Source organism: Macaca nemestrina, chromosome 13, assembly GCF_043159975.1.
Source record: "Macaca nemestrina isolate mMacNem1 chromosome 13, mMacNem.hap1, whole genome shotgun sequence".
NCBI lineage: Eukaryota > Metazoa > Chordata > Mammalia > Primates > Cercopithecidae > Macaca > Macaca nemestrina.
This window is the reverse complement of record NC_092137.1, coordinates 36,888,105-36,914,278: the sequence shown is the minus strand read 5'-3', so window position 1 is coordinate 36,914,278 and position 26,174 is coordinate 36,888,105. Positions and strand designations below refer to the sequence as shown.

The 26,174-nt window shown below is 37.4% G+C and overlaps 1 protein-coding gene and 1 non-coding gene across 8 annotated transcripts in view; both read left to right on the top strand.

Annotated features, from left to right (window-relative positions):
- The window catches only part of LOC105464844 (striatin), a 129,126-nt gene that overhangs the window by 89,567 nt on the left and 13,385 nt on the right, over window positions 1–26,174 (top strand). For all 7 annotated transcript variants that reach the window (XR_011611617.1, XR_011611616.1, XM_071076515.1 and 4 more), the window contains 6 exons: window positions 3,004–3,140; window positions 11,053–11,228; window positions 12,899–12,946; window positions 19,451–19,572; window positions 22,671–22,838; window positions 25,361–25,501. Coding sequence is in view for 5 of the 7 variants with exons in the window: in XM_071076515.1 (XP_070932616.1) it covers window positions 3,004–3,140; window positions 11,053–11,228; window positions 12,899–12,946; window positions 19,451–19,572; window positions 22,671–22,838; window positions 25,361–25,501 (792 nt within the window). In the remaining 2 variants the exon portion in view is untranslated. The remainder of the gene's footprint in view (window positions 1–3,003; window positions 3,141–11,052; window positions 11,229–12,898; window positions 12,947–19,450; window positions 19,573–22,670; window positions 22,839–25,360; window positions 25,502–26,174) is intronic.
- Window positions 13,260–13,361, top strand: LOC112423790 (U6 spliceosomal RNA). Its single transcript, XR_003014341.1, has one exon. It is a non-coding gene; the product is annotated as a U6 spliceosomal RNA (small nuclear RNA).

Here is a 26,174-nt window from a genome sequence, read left to right as displayed (position 1 = left end):
AGGGCTAGTAAGGTTTAGTTACCAGATGGAAATGTGACCTATAGTCTTAAGTTCTAAGGCTCCTTAGGAACAATCAGGTAACAGTGATGCTTATTATTGCTCTCCCTCTTCAGTCCTGGAGTGTCCTGGCTGTCCACTGGTATGTAAGGAAGGAGTTGTTACTTTCTTTGTTTTCAGGTTTTACTTGGCCGTTTGTAGAGGATTAGTTAGAATTAGCTTACATAATGTATATGGTCTATCCTAGGAATCTTAGTCTTTTACACCTGAGCAAAGTTATCTGGAAATGTTAGAAATGAAAACAAATCAAACAAAAAACACCTGGCTGAAGACCTACCATCATAGTCTCACATGAGTCATTCGACTGATATTTTTGACCTGAAAATTGCTGTTCTAACTTAAACAATTCCTTTTCTTCTTTAGTAAATGTTTAGAGTTGTTTGAACTTCTCAGATGATATACGGTATTTTGGGTAAAACCTATTTTTATTTTTGCTACTGTATTGTATGGTGGTTTGATAATGTCTTAATTTATGCTCTATTTTGTTCTGATGAGGATTTTAAGAGTTTGTCACTACTGTTTTTAAAAGCAAGTAACTATTTTTAAATTTTTTTTAAAAGACATGGTCTTGCTCTGTCGCCTAGGTTGGAGTGCAGTGATGCAGTCATAGCTCACTGTAGCCTCAAACTCCTGGGCTCAAGAGATCCTCCTGCCTCAAGCCTTCCAGGTAGCTAGGACTAGAGGTATGCACCACTGTGCTTGGCTAATTGTTAAAAAAAATTTGTAGAGGCCGGGCGTGATGGTTCATACCTGTAATCCCAACACTTTGGGAGGCCCAGGCGGGCGGATCACTTGAGGTCAGGAGTTTGAGACCAGCCTGGCCAACGTCGCAAAACCCCATCTCAACTAAAAATACAAAAATTAGCCAGGCATGGTGGCATTAGCTACTTGGTAGGCTGAGACAGGAGAGTTTGCTTGAACCTGGGAGGCGTAGGTTGCAGTGAGCTGAGATTGCACCACTGCACTCTAGCCTGGGTGACAGAGCGAGACCCCGGTCTCAGATTTTTTTTTTTTTTTTTTTAAAGAGATAGGGGTCTTGCCCTGTCGCCCAGGGTGGTCTCAGACTCCTGGCCCCAAAGGGTCTTCTCACCTTGGTATCCCAAAACACTAAGATTACAGGCATGAGCCTCCGAACCTGGCCAATTCTTTCATTTATTCAATGAGTATTTATTATCATACATGATTGAATATAAATCTGAAAAATGTCTTGTACATGTACTAGTCAATACAGTTGACTTGTTTCTTTTAAGAAAATTACCCCTTTAGCAGCTAGGGTTTGAACTACTAAATTCATCTTATTGAATCACAAATGTTTGTCATATATAACCACCTCTAGGAAACTACTCAAAGGCCATCTCTGACGTTTGTCAGAACAATTTGCATTTATGGAGAGTGACATTTTGTTATTGACCAAATTAAATAAAATCATTAATATGACATTTTGCTTTTGACTGATTTTTCTATGATGGTTGTTGAAGGAATTGGATTGGTATGTTCAAAATGTTACAAAATAGGATATTTCAAGTTATTCACAAAGTAAAACTGACATTTTTGAAGTACACAGTTCACAGCTAATGAAAGTGTTCAAATGGACACTTTAAATTTTCTCACCAGGTGCGGTGGCTCATGCCTGTAATCCCAGCACTTTGGGAGGCCGAAGCGGGTGGATCTCCTGAGATCAGAAGTTTGAGATCAGCCTGGTCAACATGGGGAAACTCCATCTCTACTAAAAATACAAAAATTAGCCAGGCATGGTGGCAGGCACCTGTAATCCCAGCTACTTGGGAGACTGAGGCAGGAGAATCGCTTGAACCCGGGAAGCGGAGGTTGCAGTAAGCTGAAATCACGCCATTGCACTCCAGCCTGGGCCACAGAGCATGACCCCATCTAAAAAACAAAAAAACAAAAACAAAAGCAAAAAATTTTCTTTACCGGGTGCGGTGGCTTACGCCTGTAATCCCAGCACTTTGGGAGGCCAAAGCAGGTGGATCACTTGAGGTCAGGAGTTCGCGACCAGCCCGGCCAACATGGTGAAACCCCATCTCTACTAAAAATACAAAAATTAGACAGGCATGGTGGCACGCATCTGTAATCTCAGCTGTTCGGAAGGCTGAGGCAGGGAGAATTTCTTGAATCCAAGAGGTGGAGGTTGCAGTGAGCCAAGATGTCACCACTGCACTCCAGCCTGGGCGACAGAGCAAGACTGTCTCAGAAAAAAACATAAAAAAATAAAAAATATTATCTGAAGTAAACATTTTTAGATGAAGTATAATATACCTACAGAAGAGTGCTGATATTACAGCTCAGTGAATTGTCATCAAGGTAGAATTATTACCCTCCCATGTCACCACCCCTTAAGTCAACAAGTAGAACATTACCAGGGCCCTAGAAGTCCTGTGTTGCTTCTTTTCTTTAATCACTACCCCTCTCCTGCCCAGCAGAGGTAATCCTGACTTGTAACACCACATATTGATTTTGTCACATAAACAGGCACATTTTAGAGTTTGACCCATTTTCATTTGAAATTTTCTATACTCTTCTAGGTTATAAAATTAATGAATCATATTTTGAATGAGACCAGCACTTGTTACATATATTTAGTAATTAATAGAAATTGTTTAGGTAATTAGCATGAAATATCAAACAAGGAAAACTTACTTTCCTATAGTCATTATTTTTTATATAGTGAAAATGAAAGGACAGTGGATTCTTAGATTTGTTTCCTGTTTTACTTTTCTAATTAGTTGATGCCTTTACCTGTGGTTAAGATATGGAAAAAGCAATAAATTATTTAGGATTTTCTGCTCACTGAATTTTATTGTGTTTAAAAGCATTTAAAAACGATTAAGTGTATACGTGCACTATAGGAAATCTGATACAAGCAAATGAAACTAAATGTTGGCTCCTTAGAGATTTTTAAATGTTTCCTTTGTCTTCCCTCTTCAGTGGAAGCATTGACATTTCCTCCTTCTTCTGGAAAGTCATTTATCATGGGAGCAGATGAAGCCCTTGAAAGTGAACTGGGACTTGGAGAACTAGCAGGCCTTACGGTGGCCAATGAAGCAGACTCCCTAACTTACGATGTAAGTAGTAGTTTTGTTTTTGATGTTTTTACTTGGTTTTTAAAAATAAAAACTTGCGCTGGGCGCAGTGGCTCACGCCTGTAAATCCAATGCTTTGGGAGGCCGAGGCGGGCGGATCACTTGAGGTCAGGAGTTCAAGACCAACCTGGCCAACATGGAGAAATGCTGTCTCTACTGAAAATACAAAAAATGAGCCAGGCATGGCGGCAGGTGCCTGTAATCCCAGCTACTCGGGAGGCTGAGGCAGGAGAATTGCTTGAGCCTGGGAGGCAGAGGTTGCAGTGAGCCAAAACCACACTACTGCACTCCAGCCTGTGCAACAGGGTGAGACTCTGTTTCAAAAAAGTAAAATAAAATAAAAAGTTGATTTTATAGAAAATGAAGACAGTGGTAAAACTTCTTTACAAATATAGAACTTGGTTCAGTTTCCATTGAAAACTTTGAAAGATACATAAAGAAAAACTAACATTTTTCCATAACCTAGAGATGAAAATTATGGGCTTTACCTAAATCCATAATTTAGTATGATTTGTGTATTGGTTTTTGATAGGGGAAAGAATTCCTTTTTCCATTACCAAATTTGAATTTTGTTTTCTGTTTCAGGGCACCAGCAATTAGTTGTAATTCATGCCTACCAAACAATATTTGCTTTGCTTCTTTAGTACATAAGTCAATATCCTATTGAGAAGAGATTTTAAGTATTAGTAGGCGTGGATGTGTACAGTGTGCTTTCCAGATGTTAAGGCTGACCCATCAGAGATTTGGACCAAAATTGATATCTTTGTACCTTTGTGCATACATTTACTTAATTCCAAACAATTGTTTTATAAATGTGTTTATAATTCCTCATCACAATAAATGATTTATTAGAAAAATAGTTGCTTATGTCATAGGTAAAGTATTTATAACCTGCCTTATTTCATTAAATTTCTCTCACTTTGATAGTTTATGATCTCTGTTGGAAAACACAATGTATCTCTTGCAGCACACGCACCATCTAGGGGATGTAGGATGGATGCCTAAGCAAATCTTAGGTATGGTAAAGAAGCACTCCAAAGAGGAACGCTTACCACCCACTCCTCTTCATACAGATAAAAAACTCCCAACCTCTTTGCTAAGCCCATTAGTAAGTCTTTTGGGTTCTACTTCCAAAAACAGTTGAAAATCCATATACTACTTTTCACTTTCTCTCCTGGTCCATTTTTTTCTTAGAGCTACTGCAATAACCATCTAATCTAAATGGGCTCCTTGCACTCCATTCTCCACAAATATGATACAGATTTACAAATTTATTTTTATTTTTTTTTTTAAAGCAGGGTCTCACTCTGTCACCCAGGCTGGAGTGCAGTGGCTTGATCTCAGCTCACTGCACCCTCTGCCCCCCGGGCTCAAATGATCCTCCCATCTCAGCCTCCCAAGTAGCTGGGACCATAGGCACACACCATCACACCCAGATACTTTCTTTTATTTTTGGTAGAGACAGGCTTTTGCCATATTGCTTAGGCTGGTCTCAAAACTCCTAAGCTCAAGAAATTCACCCGGCTCAGCCTACTCCAAAATGCTGGGATTACAGGCCTGAACCACCATGCCTGACCTGTTACAGATTTTTAAAAAATCATTTCTAAGCTGGGCACAGTGGCTCACGCCTGTAATCCCAGCACTTCGGGAGGCCGAGGTGGGCATATCACGAGGTCAAGAGATCAAGACCATCCTGGCTAACACAGTGAAACCCAGTCTCTACTAAAAATACAAAAAAATTAGTTGGGCGTTGTAGCGGGTGCCTGTAGACCCAGCTACCTGGGAGGCTGAGGTAGGAGAATGGTGTGAACCCAGGAGGTGGAGTTTGCAGTGAGCTGAGATCACACCACTGCACTCCAGCCTGGGCGATAGAGTGAGACTCCCTCTCAAAAAAAAAAAAAAAAAAAATCATTTCTACTTCCAGTGTTTTTGTTGCCTTATATTTCACATTTGTCTTTTTAAAACACCATTGATTTTTGCTTTTTTTTGGTAATCTTTGATAACCTGTGTCTTTTATTTGGAGCATTCAATCCTTTTTTTTTTTTTTTTTTTTTTTTGAGGCAGAGTCTCACTCTCCTGCCCAAGATGGAATGCAGTAGTGTAATCACAGCTCACTGTAGCCTTGACCTTCTGGGCTTGAGCCATCCTCCCACCTCAGCCTCCCAAGTAGCTGGGACCATAGGTGTACACCACCATGCCTGGCTTTTTAATTTTTTGTACAGACGGGATCTTGCTATACTGCCCAAGCTGGTCTTGAACTGCTGGGCTCAAGTGATCTGCCCACCTCAGCCTCACAGAGTGCTGGGATTACAGGCATGAGCCATTGTTCCCGGCTGGGGTAGTTTATTTTTTATTCAACCATCCACCTTTCTACTACTTGGAATTTCTATACTCTTTCGCTACTCTTCAATGAGTACCCTAGAGAGTATCACATATGTTTTTATCAAAATTTTCCATGCAAAGACCTTATAATGCTTTTAATTCTTAATTCCCACCCTACTTACATGTCATTCTTGTTAACACATTTCTGAATATGTTTATCTTCTATAAAAAAATTGTTTTGTATACTCTACATTCAGTTAGGATTATTTATTTTACATTTTACATTATCCTTTACACATTTTGCTTTTTAAAATTCTTTTCTGCATGTCTGTCCATCTGGGATCACTTTCCTTTCACCTGAGGACATTTAGTATTTCTCTTTAGTGAAGGTCTGTTGGTGTCCGGTTCTCTCTGTGTCTTGTTTTCTGAAATATCTTTGTTTAGCCTGAGTGGGTCAACTGTTATTGCACATTGAATTCTAGTTGGCAGAGGTGGTTTTTTTTTACTCTAAACATAGTATTTTACTGTCTTTGTTTTATGTTTTCTGCTAAGGTCAACTATCATTTCTGTTGTTGGTCGTTTAATGGTAGTCTGATTTTTGTCACTAATATTATCTGTGTCTTTTTTTTTTTAGCCAAGGTTTGTTTTCCTTTTTTATTTAAGTTTCTTGAAGTTCTTAAATCTTTATGACTTGATATATTTTCATCACTTTTGTAAAGTTCTCAGCCATTTCTCTTCGAGTACCACTTTTGCACCTCTATCTATCTTTCTCTTCTCTTTTTGGAACATAGTTATATGTGTGTACACCCTCTTCCTCTTCTTCCTGTGACCTCTGTCTCCTATTCCCTTTATTTTTTTAATGACTCATCTTTCAATTCACTAATTCTCTCTTCAGTAATCTGTAGTCAGTAGTTAAGCCCATATGTTGAGGTCTTACAGTTTTTTGTTTTGTTTTGTTTTGTTTTTGTTTTTGTTTTTGTTTTTGTTTGAGACAGAGTCTTGCTCTGTCGTCCAGGCTGTAGTGCAGTGGTGCAATCTCAGCTGACTGCAAGCTCCACCTCCCGGGTTCATGCCATTCTCCTGCCTCAGCCTTCCAAGTAGCTGGGACTACAGGCGCCCACCACCATGCCTGGCTACTTTTTTTTTTTTTTTTGTATTTTTAGTAGAGATGAGGTTTTCACCGTGTTAGCCAGGATGGTCTTGATCTCCTGACCTTATGATCTGCCCGCCTCCACCTCTCAAAGTGCTGGGATTACAGATGTGAGCCACAGCACCTGGCTAGTTTTTGTTTCTTGAATTTTTTTTTTTTTTCTTTTTTTTTTGAGACAGAGTCCTGCTTTGTCGCCAGGCTGGAGTGCAGTGGTGCGATCTTGGCTCACTGCAACCTCTGCCTCCCGGGTTCAAGCAATTCTCCTGCCTCAGCCTCCCGGGTAGCTGAGATTTCAGGCACATGCCACCACACCCAGCTAATTTTTGTATTCTTAGTAGAGACAGGGTTTCACCATGTTGGTCAGGATGGTCTTAATCTCCTGACCTTGTCATCCACCTGCCTCAGCCTATCAGAGTGCTGGGATTACAGGTGTGAGCCACCGCACCCAGCCAAATTATTTTTTTTTAGATTGTTTACAGATTTCTTCCAAAATTTACAGTCTTGTCTTTTATCTCCTTGGACATAATCAACATTATTATTATTATTATTATTATTATTATTGAGACAGAATCTTATTATTTTAGCCAGGCTGGTGTGCAGTGGCGTGATCTTGACTCACTGCAACTTCTGCCTCCTGATGGAGGCTCTCCTCCCATCTCAGCCTCTTGAGTAGCTGGGACTACAGATGTTCACCAGTACGCCCAGCTAAAGCATGATTATTTTAAAGTTGAATTGGAAACTCTGTAGTTCTTTTATTGTTATGTGTTGTTTCTGCTCATTTTCAGTTATATTGTCTTACATCCTTATGTACATGATTATTTTTATTTTCAAGAAACTGTTATTTGAAAAGTTGTCTGTAGAAATAACTTCAGACCAAATGCTATAATTTAAATTGCTTTTCTCAGATGTATGCAGCCACTACCTCTGGGATCTGGGATCGATTTATTTCATTTTGAATTTTTACAGTCCCTGCAAGGCCTTGGCTTCTTCTAGTTCACCCTTATGTGTAGGATGCCACACTTTGAAATCATAACCCAAAGCAAAGTGGCTTACTGAGCCCAACTGTCATGGCAGGTTCATCAATTTGTATCCCCATGACACTTCAAAACTGTCAGAAAAACTGCTCAGCCTCTCAGCCGCCCCCTCTGGAATCAGTAAACAGCGTCTGGGGAAAACAGCCCAAATATTGGACTCACCTTTTAGGCCTCTCTTCTTCTCTAGATTTTGGCCTGATTTTTCTTCAGTATTTGGTCTCTGTTTTTTATATTTAATTCTGTTTTTCTACTTGTCCTTAGTGCAGAGGTGGTCCAAATTACCTGACTTGTCATGGCTAGAAGCAGAAGTTCCCATTAGATACTTCTGTTCTCTCTATTCTAGCCCCACAAAGAGTTTATCCAGTATGTAATGTAACTTAGTCCTCTCTCCAGATAAAGCTCATTCTTTTTTCATAGTTTTTAATTGTTAGAAAACTTTGTGTTAGGTCTGTCACTCGGTTTTCAAAAGTAGTTCCTGGTTTCATAATAATACCAGTAATATGTGGCTGTGTAACAAATTATGCCAAAACTTAGCAGCTTAAAACAAAAAACATTTATTATCTCATAGTTTCCATGGGTCAGGAATACAGAAGCAGTTTAGCCAGGTGATTCTGTCTTAGGGTCTCTAATGTAGTTGCAGTCAAGATGTTGGCAAGGGCTGCAATATCACCTGAAGACTTGACTTGTGGGGTGGATCTGCTTTTAAGCTCTTCCTGTGGTTGTTGGGAGGCCTTGGTTCTTTGTTGGCTATTGGGGGAGACTTTAGTTCCTCACCACATAGGTCTCTCCATGGGCTTTTCAGCATGGCAGCTGGCTTCCCCCAGTGTGAGTGCATGTGAAAAGAGAGAGCAAGAACACCCAAGATGGAAGATGTTATAACTTAATTTTGGAAGTAACTTGTTATCACTTCTGCTATATTCTGTTGGTGACAGAGACCAACCCCGTAATGTGGGACGGAACTATATAAGGTTTACCTATAAGGAAATGGAGCTGACTGGGGCCATCTTAGTGGCTGCCTACCACATTAAGACATTCAGAAGGAATTCGATTGCTCTTTCACCTGAAAGCCTTTCAGGTGCTTAAAAAGAGCAGACATGATTCAACTCAGCTTTTCTTCTTCCAGAATAAACAGCCCCAGTACTTACAGTAGTTCCTTGGATGATGTGTTTTATGTCTCTTATTATCCTAATTTGACAAGTTGTATCCATTTTTTTCTGCAGATGTTTTATTGAGGGTAACTTCTAAATTCCAATGGCTTGGGTTTGAATCCAGGCCCCTCCACTTACTAGCAGGGTTCTTTGGGCAAGTCACTTCTCTTTTCCTGGTTTATCTAGTCTGGAAAGTAGAGATAATGTTATTTCCTTCTTCATAGAGTTATTTTGAGGATTAAATGAGTTAATGCATATAAAGTATTTTCAATAGTGGTCAAAATAATGAATAATGCCCAAAATAATAGCTATTGTTAGTATTGCTGTATTTTTGTCTTTTGTAAATAAGTAGTGTTTCTCCAGTCTTTTACCAATACAGTCATACCTTGCTTAATGATGGGGATACATTCTGAGAAATGTGTTCATTAGGTGATTTCATTATTGTGCAAACATCGTAGAGTGTACTTACAAGCCTAGATGGCATAGGCTTTACAAATCTATACAGCATGTTACTGTACTGTAGGCAACTATAACACAATGGTAAATACGTATCTAAACATGTCTAGACATAGAAAAGGTGCAGTAAAAATACAGTATAAAAGATTTCAAAATGGTACTCCTGTATAGAACACTTATCATGAATGGAGCTTGCAGGACTGAAAGTTGCTCAGAATGAGTCAGTGAGTGAGTGGTGAGTGAATGTGAAGGTGTAGGACATTACCGTACTGTTGACCTTGTAAACACTGTACACCTAGGCTGTGCTAAAATATATATAAAAAAACTTTCTTCAGTAATAAATTGGACTTAGCTTACTATAATTTTTTGCTTTATAAACTGAATTTTTAAAAACATTTTAACTTTTATAATAACACAGCTTGAAACAAACACATTGTATAGCTGTAGAAAAATATTCTCTTCCTTTATATCCCTATTCTATAAACTTTTTCCTATTTTTAAAATTTTAATGTTTATTTTACTTTTTAACTTCTTTGTTAAGAATGAGTACACATACACGCATATTAACCTAGGCCTATACAGGGTCAGGATCATCAGTATCACTCTCTTCTACCTCCACATCTTGTCCCACTGGAAGGTCTTCAGGGGCAGTGACAGTCATGGAGCTGTCATCTTCTGTGATAACAGTGCCTTCTAGTAGAATACTCTTTAAGGAACTGTCTAAAGCTGTTTTACAGTTAACTTTTAAAAAATAAGTAAAAGGAATATACTGTAGAATAAAAATTATAATATATAAACCAGTAACAGCAGTTAATATCATTATCCAGTATGTGTTCTGTACATAATTATACATGCTAGACTTTAATAGCACTGGCAGCCCAAATAGGTTTGTTTACACCAGCATCACCACAAACATGTGAGTAATGTATTGTGCTACAGCATTAAAACAGCTATGATGTTACTATAGGAATTTTTCAGCTCCATTATAATTTTATGGGACCAGCATCATATATGTGGTCCATTGTTCACCAAAATGTAGTTATGTGGCACATGATTGTACTTTTGCTACTCTTACTTAAACTTTAGTCTGATTGCTAGCCTTGGAGTGTGAAGAATTCGTACCCTGTGGTGCTAGTGTAAATTCAAATATAATCTACCTCTTTAGCTTTTCTGTTATATGATTGGAATGAAAAAATAGTACTTTTTTTTTTTTCGTTTTTGAGATTGAGTTACCACGGAGGGAAAGAACATGTGTGTGTTTTACTAGTAGAATGCGTTCTTTGAGTTATCTCTTCCATTTTTAACATTTTATGCTTCCAGTTTATAAACTTTGTTTCCAGTTTGATGAAAAAAATTTAGCTATTAGAAAGTATTTAAAATCTCAAAAGTACGATATTTTAAAATGTTAGCAGGTTTAAAGATAGCTTAGTTTTTCAACTCTTGCCCAAAATTATATTTGTATACTATAATTTGTGTTAAATTACTTGGTCTTATTTAGCATCCTAATAAGATCTATTTTATGTAATTTGATTCACTTTTTATATTCAATTATGTTAATTGTTTTTGTAATAATACACCTTTCATATTTCTTCAAAGAAAACTAGTGTTGGGTTATTGCTAATTTTGCTGCTTGGTTTGGTTATTTACATATAAAAATTACATTGTTTTAAAAATTGCAAAGTGATGGTTTATTGACAAATCAGCAAGAATTAATGTTGAAATGCAATTTTTTTCCCCTATCCTGAACTAAGTGTGTAGATATCTTTGTTTTCTTTCTTTAATAGATAGCAAACAATAAAGATGCCTTGAGGAAGACATGGAACCCTAAGTTTACGTTGAGAAGTCACTTTGATGGCATCCGAGCCCTTGCTTTCCATCCCATTGAGCCTGTTTTGATAACAGCATCAGAGGATCACACATTAAAAATGTGGAATTTACAGAAAACAGCCCCAGCCAAAAAGTGAGAATATTCTACTTTGACATACTTGAATATTTTAATTAACATTTTCAGCAGAAAATGACATATTTTATTTCTATTAAATTTCCCAAATATTTCTTCTAGTTCTTTCTGCCATGTCATGTAATTTATTGTGTTTTTCCGTTTATACGACCTAATGGTAGGTTAGAAAACTGATGCTCAGGAAGATGTGGTGTTATCTCTTGGTTTCACCAGGGTTTGTGAATACTGATTACCGTCCTTATATATAACAGTATTTTTAAATGGCTGCTATATTTGGGGAGCCCCTTATCTGTACTGAAGGTTTTGACTGTTCCTATAAACAGGTATATGCATCTTTAAAATAATCAAATCTCCACCTCCACCCATTGTTTAGTAGATTAGACTTGTGGGGTGGAGCAGAGAAAAGCCTCACTGGGATGAGTGGAGGGTCTTGGTCTTGTCTTTTGGCCTTAAGACTTTATGTACTTTCCATACCCACCAGTATGTCTAGACTCAGAGGCTAACTTAACTGCTGAAGTGCTTGCCTTGGCCCTTTAGTTCTTGTCTAAGTATGGATAGACGTGAGTTAGTATAAACCCTTTAAAAGTCACATAGCTAAACCTGATTCTACTTTCTTGGGTCCTTATTGGAGCTCCACTCCTTTGGGTCACATGTCAAAAAAAGAAAAAAAACCAGCATCTGCCAGCAAAGACCCTTTTGCAGTGTTGGGCACTTTGTTATTATAAGAGTCATCACTGAACATCAAATAGAGGAGGTTACAAAAATTTTGCTACCAATGGAGGAAATCTGAGAGAGATCAGTGTCATTCATGCTGTGTCATACATAGGGTAGATGAAATATTTGATTTATCAGTCTGCTTCAGATAGCTCAACCAGATATTGCTAAAACCAGATGGACTTTCATATAGATTAGGTGTTTTCAGAAGAGAAAAATAGTTTACTGGCTATACATTGTGAGATAACATGTCTATACATAACTGCAATACAGTGTAGAAATTGGTAGGTACATGACTTTAAATCCAGTTTCCATCAAAGTCATAGCCAGTATTAGAGTATAGTGTACCTATAATAATGGTGTTCTGAGTAGTGAATAAACTGATAATTTGGACAATCTCTTCAGTATGGAGGATAGACATATTAACCTTATTGGAAAGGCAAGGAAATAGAAGTACCATTTGCTGATATCCTACTATGTGCATGATTGTGTCCTGGGGTGTTTTTTAACTTGTAGAATCCTATTTAATCCTGTGATTATTTGGTGTCATTCCCATTTTTTTGTTTTGTTTTAAACGGAGTAATCTGAAGTTCTGAAACATTAAATAATTTGCTTAAAGTTCGCCAATTAGTGACAGAACTGGAAATTGAGTTCAGAAATTTATCTCTTCAAAGCCCATGTTGTTTCTCTTGAATGAAGCTGTCTTTCCTTTTAGTCAAATAGATTATGACAGGGCTAAAAATACTGTAACAAGATATTATTACTAAACAAGAATCTTGTTTCTTGATGCCATGAAAGTATAATTGGTGTTAAGTAAGCTTTCTTATGTATCATATAGTTGAGAATGGTATATTCCCATAATGTTTGTATTTTTAAAGGCAATTTTATGACATATGTTCAATTATACTGTTTATTACTGAAACTTCGAATGTTAAAGTCATCTCTCTCTGATTTAGGAGCACTTCTCTTGATGTAGAACCTATCTATACATTCAGAGCCCATAAGTAAGTATATGCTTTTTCTTTATTTTAAACCAATATCTTTGTAAAACAGGCTGGTTAGGATATTTTATTTTCTTTCACTTACTAGGTATTCTTTGTATTTAGGAGTTTTTTTAAATGTAAAAGAATTTGGCAGATAATGTAATGCTAAAACCAAGTTCATCACTGCGAAATAGGGATTTGCGCTTAAATTAGATTTTATTTACATGATGTTTAAGTAAGGTACATATTTATATCTTTAAACTAGAGCCAACTAGGTTTAAATATTAGAAATTCCAACTTTTTTTCCTTATATAACCTGGATTAAAATATTCAAGTACCTGCTTTGGCAGTACCTACCCTACAACTGGGAAGATACAGAGATCAGCAAGGCCTCAGTACAAGGATGACACAGATTCACGAAGGGTTCCATATTTTTCTTTTCTTTTTTTTTTTTTTTTTTTTTTTTTGAGACGGAGTCTCGCTCTGTTGCCCCACCTGAAAGGCAATGGCGTGATCCAGTAGAGACAAAGTTTTACACTGTTGGCCAGGTGGTCTTGAACTTCTGGGCTTCAACTCTTGACCTCAAGTGATCCACCCACCTCAGCCTCCCGAAGTGCTGGGATTACAGGCGCCTGGCTGAAGGGTTTTGTATTTTTCTAAATGTGGAAACAAAAGAATACTAGCCTGGCGCGGTGGCTCACACCTTTAATCCCAGCACTTTGGGAGGCCGAGATGAGTGGATCACGAGGTCAGGAGATCGAGACTATCCTGGCCAACACGGTGAAACCTTGCCTCTATTAAAAATACAAAAAAAATTAGCTGGGTGTGGTGGCAGACATCTGTAGTCCCAGCTACTTGGGAGGCTGAGGCGGGAGAATGGCATGAACCCACGAGGCGGAGCTTGCAGTGAGCAGAGATCGTGCCACTGTACTCCAGGGTCGCAGAGCAAGACTCCGTCTCAAAAAAAAAAAAAGATTACCAGCTACCACAAAAACACAATTGGTTACATAGACCGTTGACACTTTATAGCAACTACACAATCAAGTATGTGTAATAACCAGCTAACAACATGATGACAGGATCAAATGGGCACATATCATTGTTAACCTTGAATGTAAAAGGGCTAACTGCCCCCAATTAAAAGGCACATAGTGGCAAGTTGCATAAAGAAGCAAGAGCCAACTGTATTCTATCTTTAAGCAACCCATCTCACATGCAGTAACCCCCATAGACTCAAAGAAAAGGGGTGAAGAGCAATCAACCAAGCAAACGGAAAACAGAAAGAAGTAGGAGTTGCTACTCTAATTTCAGACAAAAAGACTTTAAACCAACAAAGATCAGTAAAGACAAAGAAGGACGTTACATGACAGTAAAGGATTCAATTCAAAAAAAGTCTTAACTATCTTAAATATATATGCACCCAATACAGGAACACCCAGATTCATAAATTCTTAGAGACTGTCAAAAAGATTTAGATAACTATACAATAATAGTGGGAGACTTTAACACCCCACTGATGTATTAGATCATCAAGGCAGAAAACTAAGATATTCAGGACCTGAACTTGATACTTGACCAAATGGACCTAACATATATCTACAGAACTCTCCACCCCAAAACAACAGAATATACATTCTTCTCATTTGTACATGGCACATATTCTAAAATCAACCACCCTCCTGGCCATTAAACACTTCTCAGCAAATTTAGAAAAACTGAAATCATACCAGCCACACTCTCAGAGCAAACACAATAAAAATAAAAGTCAATGGCTGGGTGCAGGGGCTCATGCTTGTAGTCCCAGCACTTTGGGAAGCTGAGGCAGGCAGATTGCATGAGCTCAGAAGATCTAGACCAGTCTGGGCAACATGGCAGAACCCCATCTCTACAAAAAATACAAAAATCAGCCACTAGTGGTGATGTGTTCCTGTAGTCCCAGCTCTTCAGGGGGCTGAGGTGGGAGGATCACTTGAGCCCGGGAGGTGGAGTTTGCAGTGAGTTGAGGTCATGCATCTGTACTCCAGCCTGGGCAACAGCAAGTGATAGCCTGTCTCAAATAAATAAATAATAGAAGTCAATACCAAGATGGCTCAAACCCATCCAGTTACATGGAAATTAACCAGCTGTTGAATGACTTATTGGTAAATAATGAGAAATGAAGGCAAAAATCAAGAAATTCTTTGAAACTAATCAAACCAAAGCTACGACATACCAGAATCTTTGGAAGGCAGCTAAAGCTGTGTTGAGAGGGAATTTTATGGTGCTAAACACCCACATCAAAAACTTAGAAAGATCTCGGCCAGTGCAGTGGCTCACAGCTGTAATTCCAGCACTTTGGGAGGTTGAGGCGGGCAGATCACAAGGTCAGGAGTTTGAGACCAGCCTGGCCAACATGGTGAAACTCCATCTCTACTAAAAATACAAAAATTAGTTGGGTGCGGTGGCATCCATATATGCACCTAGTACAGGTGTAATCCCAGCTACTCAGGAGGCTGAGGCAGGAGAATTGCTTGAACCCAGGAGGCAGAGGTTGCAGTGAGCTGATATCCCGCCACCATACTCCAACCTGGGCAACAGACTGAGACTCCGTCTTAAAAAAAAAAAAAAAAAAAAAAAAAGTTAGATATCAAATTAACAACTTAACATCACACACAAGAGAAAACCAACCCCAAAGCTAGCAGAAGACAAGAAATAACCAAACTCAGAGCTGAACTGAATGAAATTGAGACACAAAAAAACCATATAAAAGATCATTGAAACCAGAAGTTGGTTCTTCAAAAGAATAAGATAGGTAGACCACTAGCTAAACTAATAAAGAAAAAAAGAGAAGATCCAAATAAACACAACCAGAAATGATAAATGTAATTTTACCACCAACCCCACAGAAATACAAAAACCATCCAGAAACTATTATGAACATCTCTGTGCACACAAACTAGAAAACATAGAAGAAATGGATAAATTCCTGGAAACAACATCCCAAGACTAAACCAGGAAGAAATTATGTGAACAGACCAATAATGAGTTCTGAAATTGAATAGTAATAAAAAGCTTTCCAACAAGAAAAAGCCCAGGTTGAGATGGATTCACAACTGAATTCTACCTAGCGCATAAAGAAGAGCTGGCACCATTCCTACTGAAACTATTCCAGAAAATTGAGGAGGGGCCGGGTGCAGTGACTCACGCCTGTAATCCCAGCACTCTGGGAGGCCAAGGTGGGTGGATCACCTGAAGTCAGGAGTTCGAGACCAACCTGGCCAACATGGTGAAAACCCCATCTCTACTAAAAATACAAAACAATTAGCTGGGCATGGTGGCAGGTGTCTGTAATCCCAGCTACTCGGGAGGCTGAGGCAGGAGAATCACTTGAAACCGGGAGGTGAAGGTTGCCATGAGCCAAGATTGCATCCATTGCATTTCAGCCTGAGCGACAAGAGTTATGAAACTCCATCTCAAAAAAAAAAAAAAAAAAAAATTGAGGAGGGACTTCTCGCTAACTCATTCTATGAGGCTAGTGTCATCCTGATACCAAAACCTGGCGGAGATACAACAAAAAGGAAAACTTCAGGCCAATATACAAAAAGGAAGACTTCAGGCCAGTATTCTTGATGAACATAGACGCAGAAATCTTCAACCAAATACTAGCAGGCAGAATCCAACAGCACATCAAAAAGCTAATCCACCACAATCAAGTAGACTTTATCCCTGGGTTGCAAGGTTAGTTCAGTATACACAAATCAATAAATGCGGTTCATCACATGAACAGAACTGAAAACAAAAATCACATGATCATCTCAATAGATGCAGAAAAGGCTTTCAATAAAATTCAGCATTGCTTCATTAACCCTGAACAAACTAGGCCTTGAAGGAACATACCCCAAAATATTAAGAGCTGTCTATGACAAGCTCACAGCCAACATCACACTGAACAACAAAATCTGGAAGTATTTCGCTTGAGAACTGGAACAAGACAAGGATGCCTACTCTCACCACTCCTATTTAATATAGTACTGGAAGTCCTAGCCAGAGCAGTCAGGCAAGAAAAAGAAAAGGCATCCAAATAGGAAGAAAGACAGTCAAACTATCTTTTTTGCAGACAATGTAATTTTGTACCTAGAAAACGCTATAGTCTCTGCCCAAAAGCTCCTAGATTTGATAAAACAACTTCAGCAAAGTTTCTGGATATAAAATCAACGTATGAAAATCAGTACCATTTCTATATACCAGTAATGCCCAAGCTGAGTACCAAATCAAGAATGCAGTGTCATTCACAGTAGCCACAAAAAAGGTAAAATACCTAGGAATATTGTTAACCATGGAGGTGAAAGATCTCTACAATGAGAATTACAAAACACTGCTCAAAGAAATCAGAGATGACACAAAGAAATGGAAAAACATTCCATACTCATAAGAAGAATCAATATTGTTAAAATGGCCATACTGCCCAAAGCAATTTCCAAATTCAATGCTATTCCTATCAAACTACCAATGACATTCTCACAGAATTAGAAAAAACGTTAAAAATTCATATGGAAACTCAAATAGCCAAGGCAGTTCTAAGCAAAAAGAACAAAGCTGGAGGCATCACATTACTGATTTCAAACTCTACTACAGGGCTATAGTAACCAAAACAGCATGGTACTGGTACAAAAACAGAAACATAGACCAATGAAACAGAATAGAGAGCCCAGAAATAAAGCTGCACACCTACAACTTCAACAAATCTAATCTTCAACAAAGTTGACAAAAACAAGCAATGGGGAAAGGACTCCCTATTCAATAAATGGTGGTGGGACAGATGGCTAGCCATATGCAGAAGATTGAAACTGGACCCCTTCCTTATACCATATACAAAAATCAATTCAAGATGGATTAAAGACTTAAAGGTAAAACCTAAAACTATAAAAAATGTTGAAGAAAACCTAGGGAATACCATTCTAGACATAGGCCCTGGCAAAGATTTCATGATGAAGGCACCAAAAGCAATTGCAACAATGACAAAAAAAAAAAAAAAAAAAAAGACAAATGGGACCTAATTTAACTGAAGAGCTTCTGCACACGTTAGAAACAGAGTAAATAGACAACCCACGGAATGAGAGAAAATATTTGCAAACTATGAATCTGACAAAGGAACAATATCCTGAATCTATAAGGAACCTAAACAAATTAACAAGCAAAAAACAACCCCATTAAAAAGTGGTCAGAGGACGTGAACAGATAGTTTCCAGAAGAAGACATACATGTGGCCGACAGGAAAAAGTGCTCAACATCACTTATTATTACAGAAATGCAAATCAACACACGATGAGATGCCATGTCACACCAGACAGAATGGCCATTATTAAAAGGTCAAAAGATAACATGCTGGCAAGACTGTGGAGAAAAGGGAACACTTAAATGCTGCTGGTAGGAATGTAAATTAGTTCAGCCACCGTGGAAAGCAGTTTGGTGATTTCTCAAAGAAGTTAGAACTACCAGTCAACCCAGCATTATTAGGTATATACCCAAAGGAATATAAATCATTCTGCTATAAAGACACATGCATGCATGTGTGTTCATCATAGCACTATTCATAGTAGCAAAGACATGGAATCACCCTAAATGCCCATCAGTGGTAAACTGGATAAAGAAAATGTGGTACATACACACCATGGAATACTATGCAGCCATAAAAAATGAGATCATGTCCTTTGCAGGAAAATCATGGAACTGAAGGCCATCAGGTTAAGCAAACTAATGCAGGAACAGAAAACCAAACACTGCATGTTCTCACTTACAAGTGAGAACTGAACATTGAGTATACATGGACACAAGAAGGGAACAATAGACACTAGGGCCAACTTGACTCTGCAGGGTAGGAAGAGGGTGAGGATTGAAAAACTACCCATTGGGTACTGTGCTTTTTTCCTGAGTGATGGAATAATATGTACAGCAAACCGCCAAGGCATACAATTTATCTCTAGACCAACCTGCACATGTACGCTTGAAACTAAAAGTTAAAAAGTTTTTTGAGAATTGTTTGTGTGTGTGTGTGATGATGCATTTCATTTTTTTTTTTTTTTTTCTGTTTCTGTTTAAGGAATGTGCCTTTTCTCTTGATTTAGCACAGAGATTGGCATACTTTTTATATAAAGAGTCACATAATAAATATCTGACTTAGGCTGTTAGGCTTTTTAAAATATTTTAGGATTTGCTAGTCATATAATTTCTGTTGCATGTTATTGTTTTTTGTTTTGTTTTGTTTTATAACCCTTTAAAAATGTAAAGACCATTCTTAGCTTGAGGACTGTACAGAAACAGACCAGTGGTTGGATTTGACATGCAGACCATAATTTACCAACCTCTTAAACCAGAGGAAGAAAAATGAACAGTGCTTTGCTAGTACCTGAGTTTTCAGGTACTAGCTTTTATAAAAAGCAGAAAAATAGCCATTTGGGTAATTAAACATGCTTATTTTTAACAAGTCATATTATCAGGTTGGTTTTTGAGAATAGCAATTGATTTATTTTTTTTTTAATCTCCCAGAGGTCCAGTGCTTTGTGTGGTAATGAGTAGCAATGGTGAGCAGTGTTACAGTGGTGGTACTGATGGACTGATCCAGGGCTGGAATACCACTAATCCCAACATCGACCCCTATGATTCTTATGGTAGGTGATTTCCCAAAGATCTGAAGGAATAAAATTGATTTTTTAAACACATTTTTTCATAGAATATAAAAGGAAGAGATAGGAGATTTTTGAAAATAGGTAAAGAGAACCACATCTTTATTTTGTGAAAAAGGACTTCTGTATTTAGGAATTAACTTGATATACAATGCTAAAAGAAGAAAAGAAAAAAACATTCTTCTTGAAAATACAGTTCCCACTTCTCCAGAGTCTTATTTATTGGAAATACAGGCTTGATTGACAGTTGTTTTCTTATTTTAGGCATCTGTAGAGTTCTTGGTACATTATTACTAAGCCGTAGTAACATTTCATCACTATTCTTGTCAAACAACTTTTAAGGAAAATGAATATTGGTGCCATCCCCTTAGTCAATTATTGGAGGGCTGTAGAAGCTAATAATTTAAAAAGTCCATGACACCAAAATAGGTAAAAGGCCTCAAAAGTTAAGAAGTGCCCTTTAGTTTTGGGAACAGTACCATACATCATAAATACATATTATAATCTATCAATAGATATTACCATAAATTCATTTGTAAAAACTGTTTAGGAATTGGCTATTTTGGTTTTCTGTTAAGTTCTAGAGTAGTTTGAAGTATCACATTTGTCATAAAAGCATTTTAATTCAGTCATTATTTTAGATTAATTTTACCACCAAACCAGAGTAAGGATAAGAAATTCAATAAACAAAATTTTTTCCCAGCATTTATTTAATAAGCATTAATATTTTGTGAAAAGTAGCCCCACTCTCCCCCAATTCTCTTATAAGTTATCTGTTCTATGCCTTTCCTTACTTCCTTTACCTCTCTGCTAGAGAATCAACTGTCCCTCATTCTGTCCTAGGCCAGTCTTTCCCATTTTGACTTTATTCATTTTAGTTTCTTTTGGGACTGTACTCGAATCTGTCTCTCTTTGCGACTGCATTCTAATCTTTTGCTCTTCTGCTTTTGTTCTCTTGCATCTTAATTAAGCCTTACTCTCTTTGCTTCCTTTGCATCCCCTCAGCAAATAAGTAAATTCGGGTACCTTCCATTCTGTGCAAGGAGAAGCCTTGACCCTGTTTCCCTCACTGGCTTCCGTTTAGTTCCTCTCATTCCCTCATGATCTGTTTCTTTGATGGTATTGTCTAGAAAACAGAATTACCAGTTACTAATTTCAACTAATTTCATGTTTTTTCTCTGTGCTTCATCCTTCTGCATACTGGCTTCTGGCTCTAACACATATAACAAGATTGTCAGTAACTAATTGCCTGATCCAAGAATATTTTACAGTCCTTATTTTACTCGATGTATTGGCTGTATCTGAGATTGTTAACAACTCCATCCTTTTTGAAATCTGTCCATGCTATTGGCATTTTGACACTTTGTGACAATTTCTATTCTCTGTCCTTCATAAACTGCTTTTATTTTTCTTGCCTTAAATATTGACATTTATCAAGACCCAGACCCTAACTTTTTTCAGTGTACAAACATTCCTTGAGAGACTGAATCTACATCTGTGCTTAAATCTTTGAGCTTCAGATTGACTACAGGAATTTCAGGATGACTGTTGAATGGTCTGTAAATCCTAGCATGTTCTGTGTTTCTTCTCCTGTATATTCTTTTTTAGTTGGTGGCACTATGAGAATCATCCAAACTAGAAACCTAAGAATTATTTTGGATTCCCTGTTCTGTCACACTGTCCCCACTTACTAATTACCTAGTTTTTTGGTAAAGACTCCCTGAATGTTTCTTGAATTTACTTTTTCTGCTCTGGCCCTCTCACTGCTTCCCCTGGCCATAGGTCTTTGTCACTCTTTTTGTCTGCTGAAACAATCCCTTGCCTTTGTCTTGATTCTATCCAATCTGTCTTCTGTACTACTACCAAGCTTACCTTATTAAATACATACTTGATCCTGCTGCCCCTGGAGACAGATTCCTTGTTGCTTTCAGGATAATTTCCAAGTTCCTTAATATGTAGTAGAAATCACATCATAAACTAGATGCCCTCATCCCATCTACTTCCTGCTTCAAAGTCCACACTCCAGTAATACTGAATTGCTTATATATTTCCTTGCATATCATGCTGTTTCTTTTTTCATGTGGTTTCGTGGGTGCTACCTTCCTTGTCAAGCATTCTGTCCCCTTCATCTTCAGCTGGCTGACATCTGTAAATTCTAGGTTTCACTCTCCAAGTTTTCACTCATTCCAGTTACTCTCTGTGCTAACTGATGTCTGTCACTATTATTGTACTTTCAACCTTGTCTGTTGAGGACTGGGATAGAATTGGGTCTTAATCATATATTTGGCTCCATCATTGAGCATAGTGTCTGACACACAGTGTGTCTTCAATAAATATTTTATGGTATGTGTGACAGAGGGTATAAGACATAATACCATTGACATTTCCAGACTTAACATTTGTGAGTCTTCTTGAAAGTACCACTTCATAGAATCATTGTGAAGATTAATAAAGTTTCCAATTTGACTTTTATCATGAGACTGTGCTTACTTAACGTCCCCACTTCCCTCCCTCTTTCCCTGCATACACTATCACCACATCTCAGTTACTGCTGTTTGAGAATTTGGGATTCCTGTAGATGTCACTTCCTGTCCATTATGAATGTCATATTTTCAGGAATAACTGCCATCCATCATATAGTAAGATAAGTGGACAGAAGGAAGTGTAGCCAAAGTGCTAAGGGATTTCAGAGAGGGAGAGGACCTCTCTGTTCACTTCCTCAGGGAGTATGAGTTGTGGTTTCTCCAGAGACGAATGAAATTCAAATGATTTTATATTAACATGCTTTAAAAATATTTAGACAAATGGAAGGACAAAAGGAAGGGGGAGGAAATACTCACTTTTTTTAAGGGGAAAGATACGTGCTTTTAAATTTTAATTTAAAAATTTTAAACTTTACATTTGTATATTTCCAAGCCTGTTTTGATTTACTGTAGCCTGTCAGAAGAATTATAGAAACCAAGAGTCATATTTTATACTGTTATCAGGTGCTGTTGTTTATATATTTTACTTTCTCTGAAATCTGAGTACCTTTGTGATTTTTTTTTTTCTTTCTGATTTTGCATTTTTACTGTTTTGTATAGATCCTTCTGTTTTACGAGGCCCTCTGCTAGGCCACACGGATGCAGTCTGGGGTCTGGCTTATAGTGCAGCACATCAGCGTTTGTTGTCCTGTTCAGCAGATGGCACTCTGCGTGTATGGAATACAACTGAGGTTGCTCCAGCACTAAGTGTATTTAATGATACTCAAGGTACATACTTTAAAAAATCATTTTGCTGAATCCCCTATAAAACAGTTTATTCTGAAAACAAGCAAGCAGATAAATGATTCTCTGAACGCTTTATATTTAATATGAAAGTTTTTGAAGCAACGAAAGTGTGTTTGTTTGAATTTCCAACCTATGTATAATTTTGTTGTTGTTTTGTTTTGTTGAGATGGAGTGTCACTCTGTCGTCCAGGCTGGAGTGCAGTGGCACGATCTCAGCTCACTACAACCTCCGTCTCTCAGGTTCAAGCAATTCTCCTGCCTCAGCCTCCAGCACACACCACCACACTCAGCTAATTTTTGTATTTTTTTTTTTTTTTTAGTAGAGACAGGGTTTCACTATGTTACAGGCCAGGCTGGTCTCGAACTCCTGACCTCAAGTGATTCACCTGCCTCAGCCTCCCAAAGTGCTGGGATTACAGGCGTGAGCCACTGCACCTGGCCTGTAATTTTTAAAGGAATGGTTTTTGGTGAAAGAACACACAGATTTTAGATTTTAAAAAATTAAGATATAATTTATATATAGTGAAAAACAGGTATTAAGGATACATTTCAGTGAGTCTGATAGATAAGTACACCCATGTAACTCATACATCAATCAAGACATAGAGTACGGGTGTGGTGGCTCACACCTGTAATCCTAGCACTTTGGGAGGCTGAGGCAGGAAGATCACTGGAGGCCAAGAATTTGATATCAGCTGGGCAACATAGCGAGGCCCTGTCTCTACATTTTCTTTAAAAAAAAAAAAAAAAAGAAGACTATATTTGCCCATTCTCGTACCACTATAAAGAAATACCTGAGACTGAGTAATTTGTTTGTTTGTTTGCTTTTAAAATGTTTAATTGCCTGACGGTTCTGTACAGGAAGCATAGCAGCCTTTGTTTGGCTTCTAGGGAGGCCTCAAGCAATTTACAATCGTGGCAGAAGGCAAAGGGACAGGAGGCATGTCTTACATGGCCAGAGCAGGAGGAAGAAGGGGGTGGAACATACTTTTAAACAACCAAATCTTGTGAGAACTCTATCACGAGAATATCACCAAAGGGGAAAATCCGCCCCATGATCCAGTCACCTCCTACCAGGCCCTATTTCTAACCTTAGGGATTACAGTTTGACATGAGACTTGAGTGGGGACACAGATCCAAACCATATGACAGACAGAATATTTCCTTTATCTCCCCAAAGTTCCTTCATGTCTTTCCAAGTCAATCCCCTCCTCTCCTTATTCCCAACCAGAGGTACCCACTGTTGTGATTTCTTCCATCACAGATTAGTTTTATCTACTCAAACTTCATGTAAATGGAATAATACAGTATGTGTTCTTTGTATCTTGCTTTTACTCTTCATTGTAATGTTTTTTAAATTCATTTGTGTTATATCAATTACTTCTTTCATTTTTATTTGATAGTATTTCATTAAGCCATAATTTGTCTATTCATTTACATCTTGATAGATATTTGGGTTGTCTCTAGTTTTTTGCTATTTTGAGTAAAGCTGCTGTGAACATTCGTATATTTTCATTATAGGTGTGTAGAGACTTAGAAGTAGAATTGCTGGACTTTCAGTTGGATGTTTATTTTACTTTATGTGAAATCACTAAAAAGTTTTTAAAAAGTTTTGTGGTTGTTGTACCATTTTACACCTTTGACAGCCATGTATGAGCGTTCCAGTTGCTCTGCATCCTTACAAAAATTTGGTGTTGTCAGTCTCTTTAACTTTAGCCATTCTGGTGGATGTGTAGTAGTATTTCATCGTAATGTATTTGCATTTCTTTGATGGCTAATTACGATGAGCATTTCTTTTGTTTGCTTATTGGTTATTTGTATATCTTCTTCTGCAGTATACACATTTTTGAACTGTTAGCTTGCTGTAGTTAGATTTTGAGCCAAATGAAAAAATCAGATTATTATATTCACTTTATACGTTTCCTTCTATTTTTTATGTTTATAAATAAGCTCTAAGTTTTCATGTATTCTAGATGGTAAATAAAAATACTTTCTTTATTCTCGAGCTATTATAACTTCTCTCCAGGCTTTGATGAGTTGTCTTCATATGGTATTTGCATGACTCTAACAATAAATAATAATTTAAAATTTTACTTTTTAATTTCTCTATTTTTGATGAGCTAACATTCCTAATAAGAGATGGGTTTTTTAAAATGAAGAATTCCCACTATGTCACTCTAAGCTCGAGGTTGAGTGGAAGCAGCAAAATTTGTAATTCATACATGTTTTCCATTTGCTTTCTGAATAAAGGCTTGCATTCCATGAATATATCAGCTGAGTAACAGGGAGAAGATCTGCTAAGCAGGTAAGGGAAATAAATAGACTAGGGCTAAAAGTTACGAAGAAATAATCTCCAATGATTAGTTATGAGCTAATTCTCATTCTTACGGTAAGCCTTGTTTGCTTCTTAAGGAAACCATGTCATTATTTGTTTTGCTATATTTTAAGTGCATTGTCAAGTAGATGGTTTAATTGCCATTCTATTTCAATATGTTCTCTTTCAGAATTGGGAATCCCCGCCTCTGTGGATCTAGTAAGCAGTGACCCGAGCCATATGGTAGCATCATTCAGCAAGGGATATACAAGCATCTTTAACATGGAAACACAACAACGCATTCTCACTTTAGAATCCAATGTAGATACAAGTATGCATACCAATTTTAAATAGTCTGTGTTTATTTTTTTAACATAATCAAAATTATAACTACTAGAGTCAGCTGTGAAAAATATTTGTCATTATAAAGCTTTCTGTCTCTTAAATCTCAGAACACAGTTACTTAGAAGGATGTAATTATTTACCTTTTAAGAATTTGGGTTAAGTTTATGTACATTTATAACTATACTGTTTGAAATAGCATTTGAGCTATTCCAAAAATGGGTCAAGTTTTATTTTATACTAAATGATTAATTTTCAATTCTATTTGAAGAAAGCCTTATTTATTCTGAATAGGAAATATTTTTTGTTTCTCATAATTTCATATTTTAAATCAACTTAATTTTATATTAATAGTGTGATTTGGTACAGCTCAATACAGATCATGTGGTGGCACTCAGAATTCCAAACCTGAAGCATCTTATTGGATGCAGGAAGTCAGGAAATAAATGCTTTTTCAGGTTATGAAGAAGATATTACAGACTCTTTTTTGCTTTTTGGCTTTCTTTACCATTGCTTGCTGTCTTTAGCCATAATCCAGACAATCTCAGTTTAGGTTGCAGTTGATGAAGAATACCACATACAGATACTGTTGTTTTAATCTGAGAACTAGCTTTAAAAGTGATTACATGTTGGGTGTGTGTACGTCCATGTGTGAACATGTC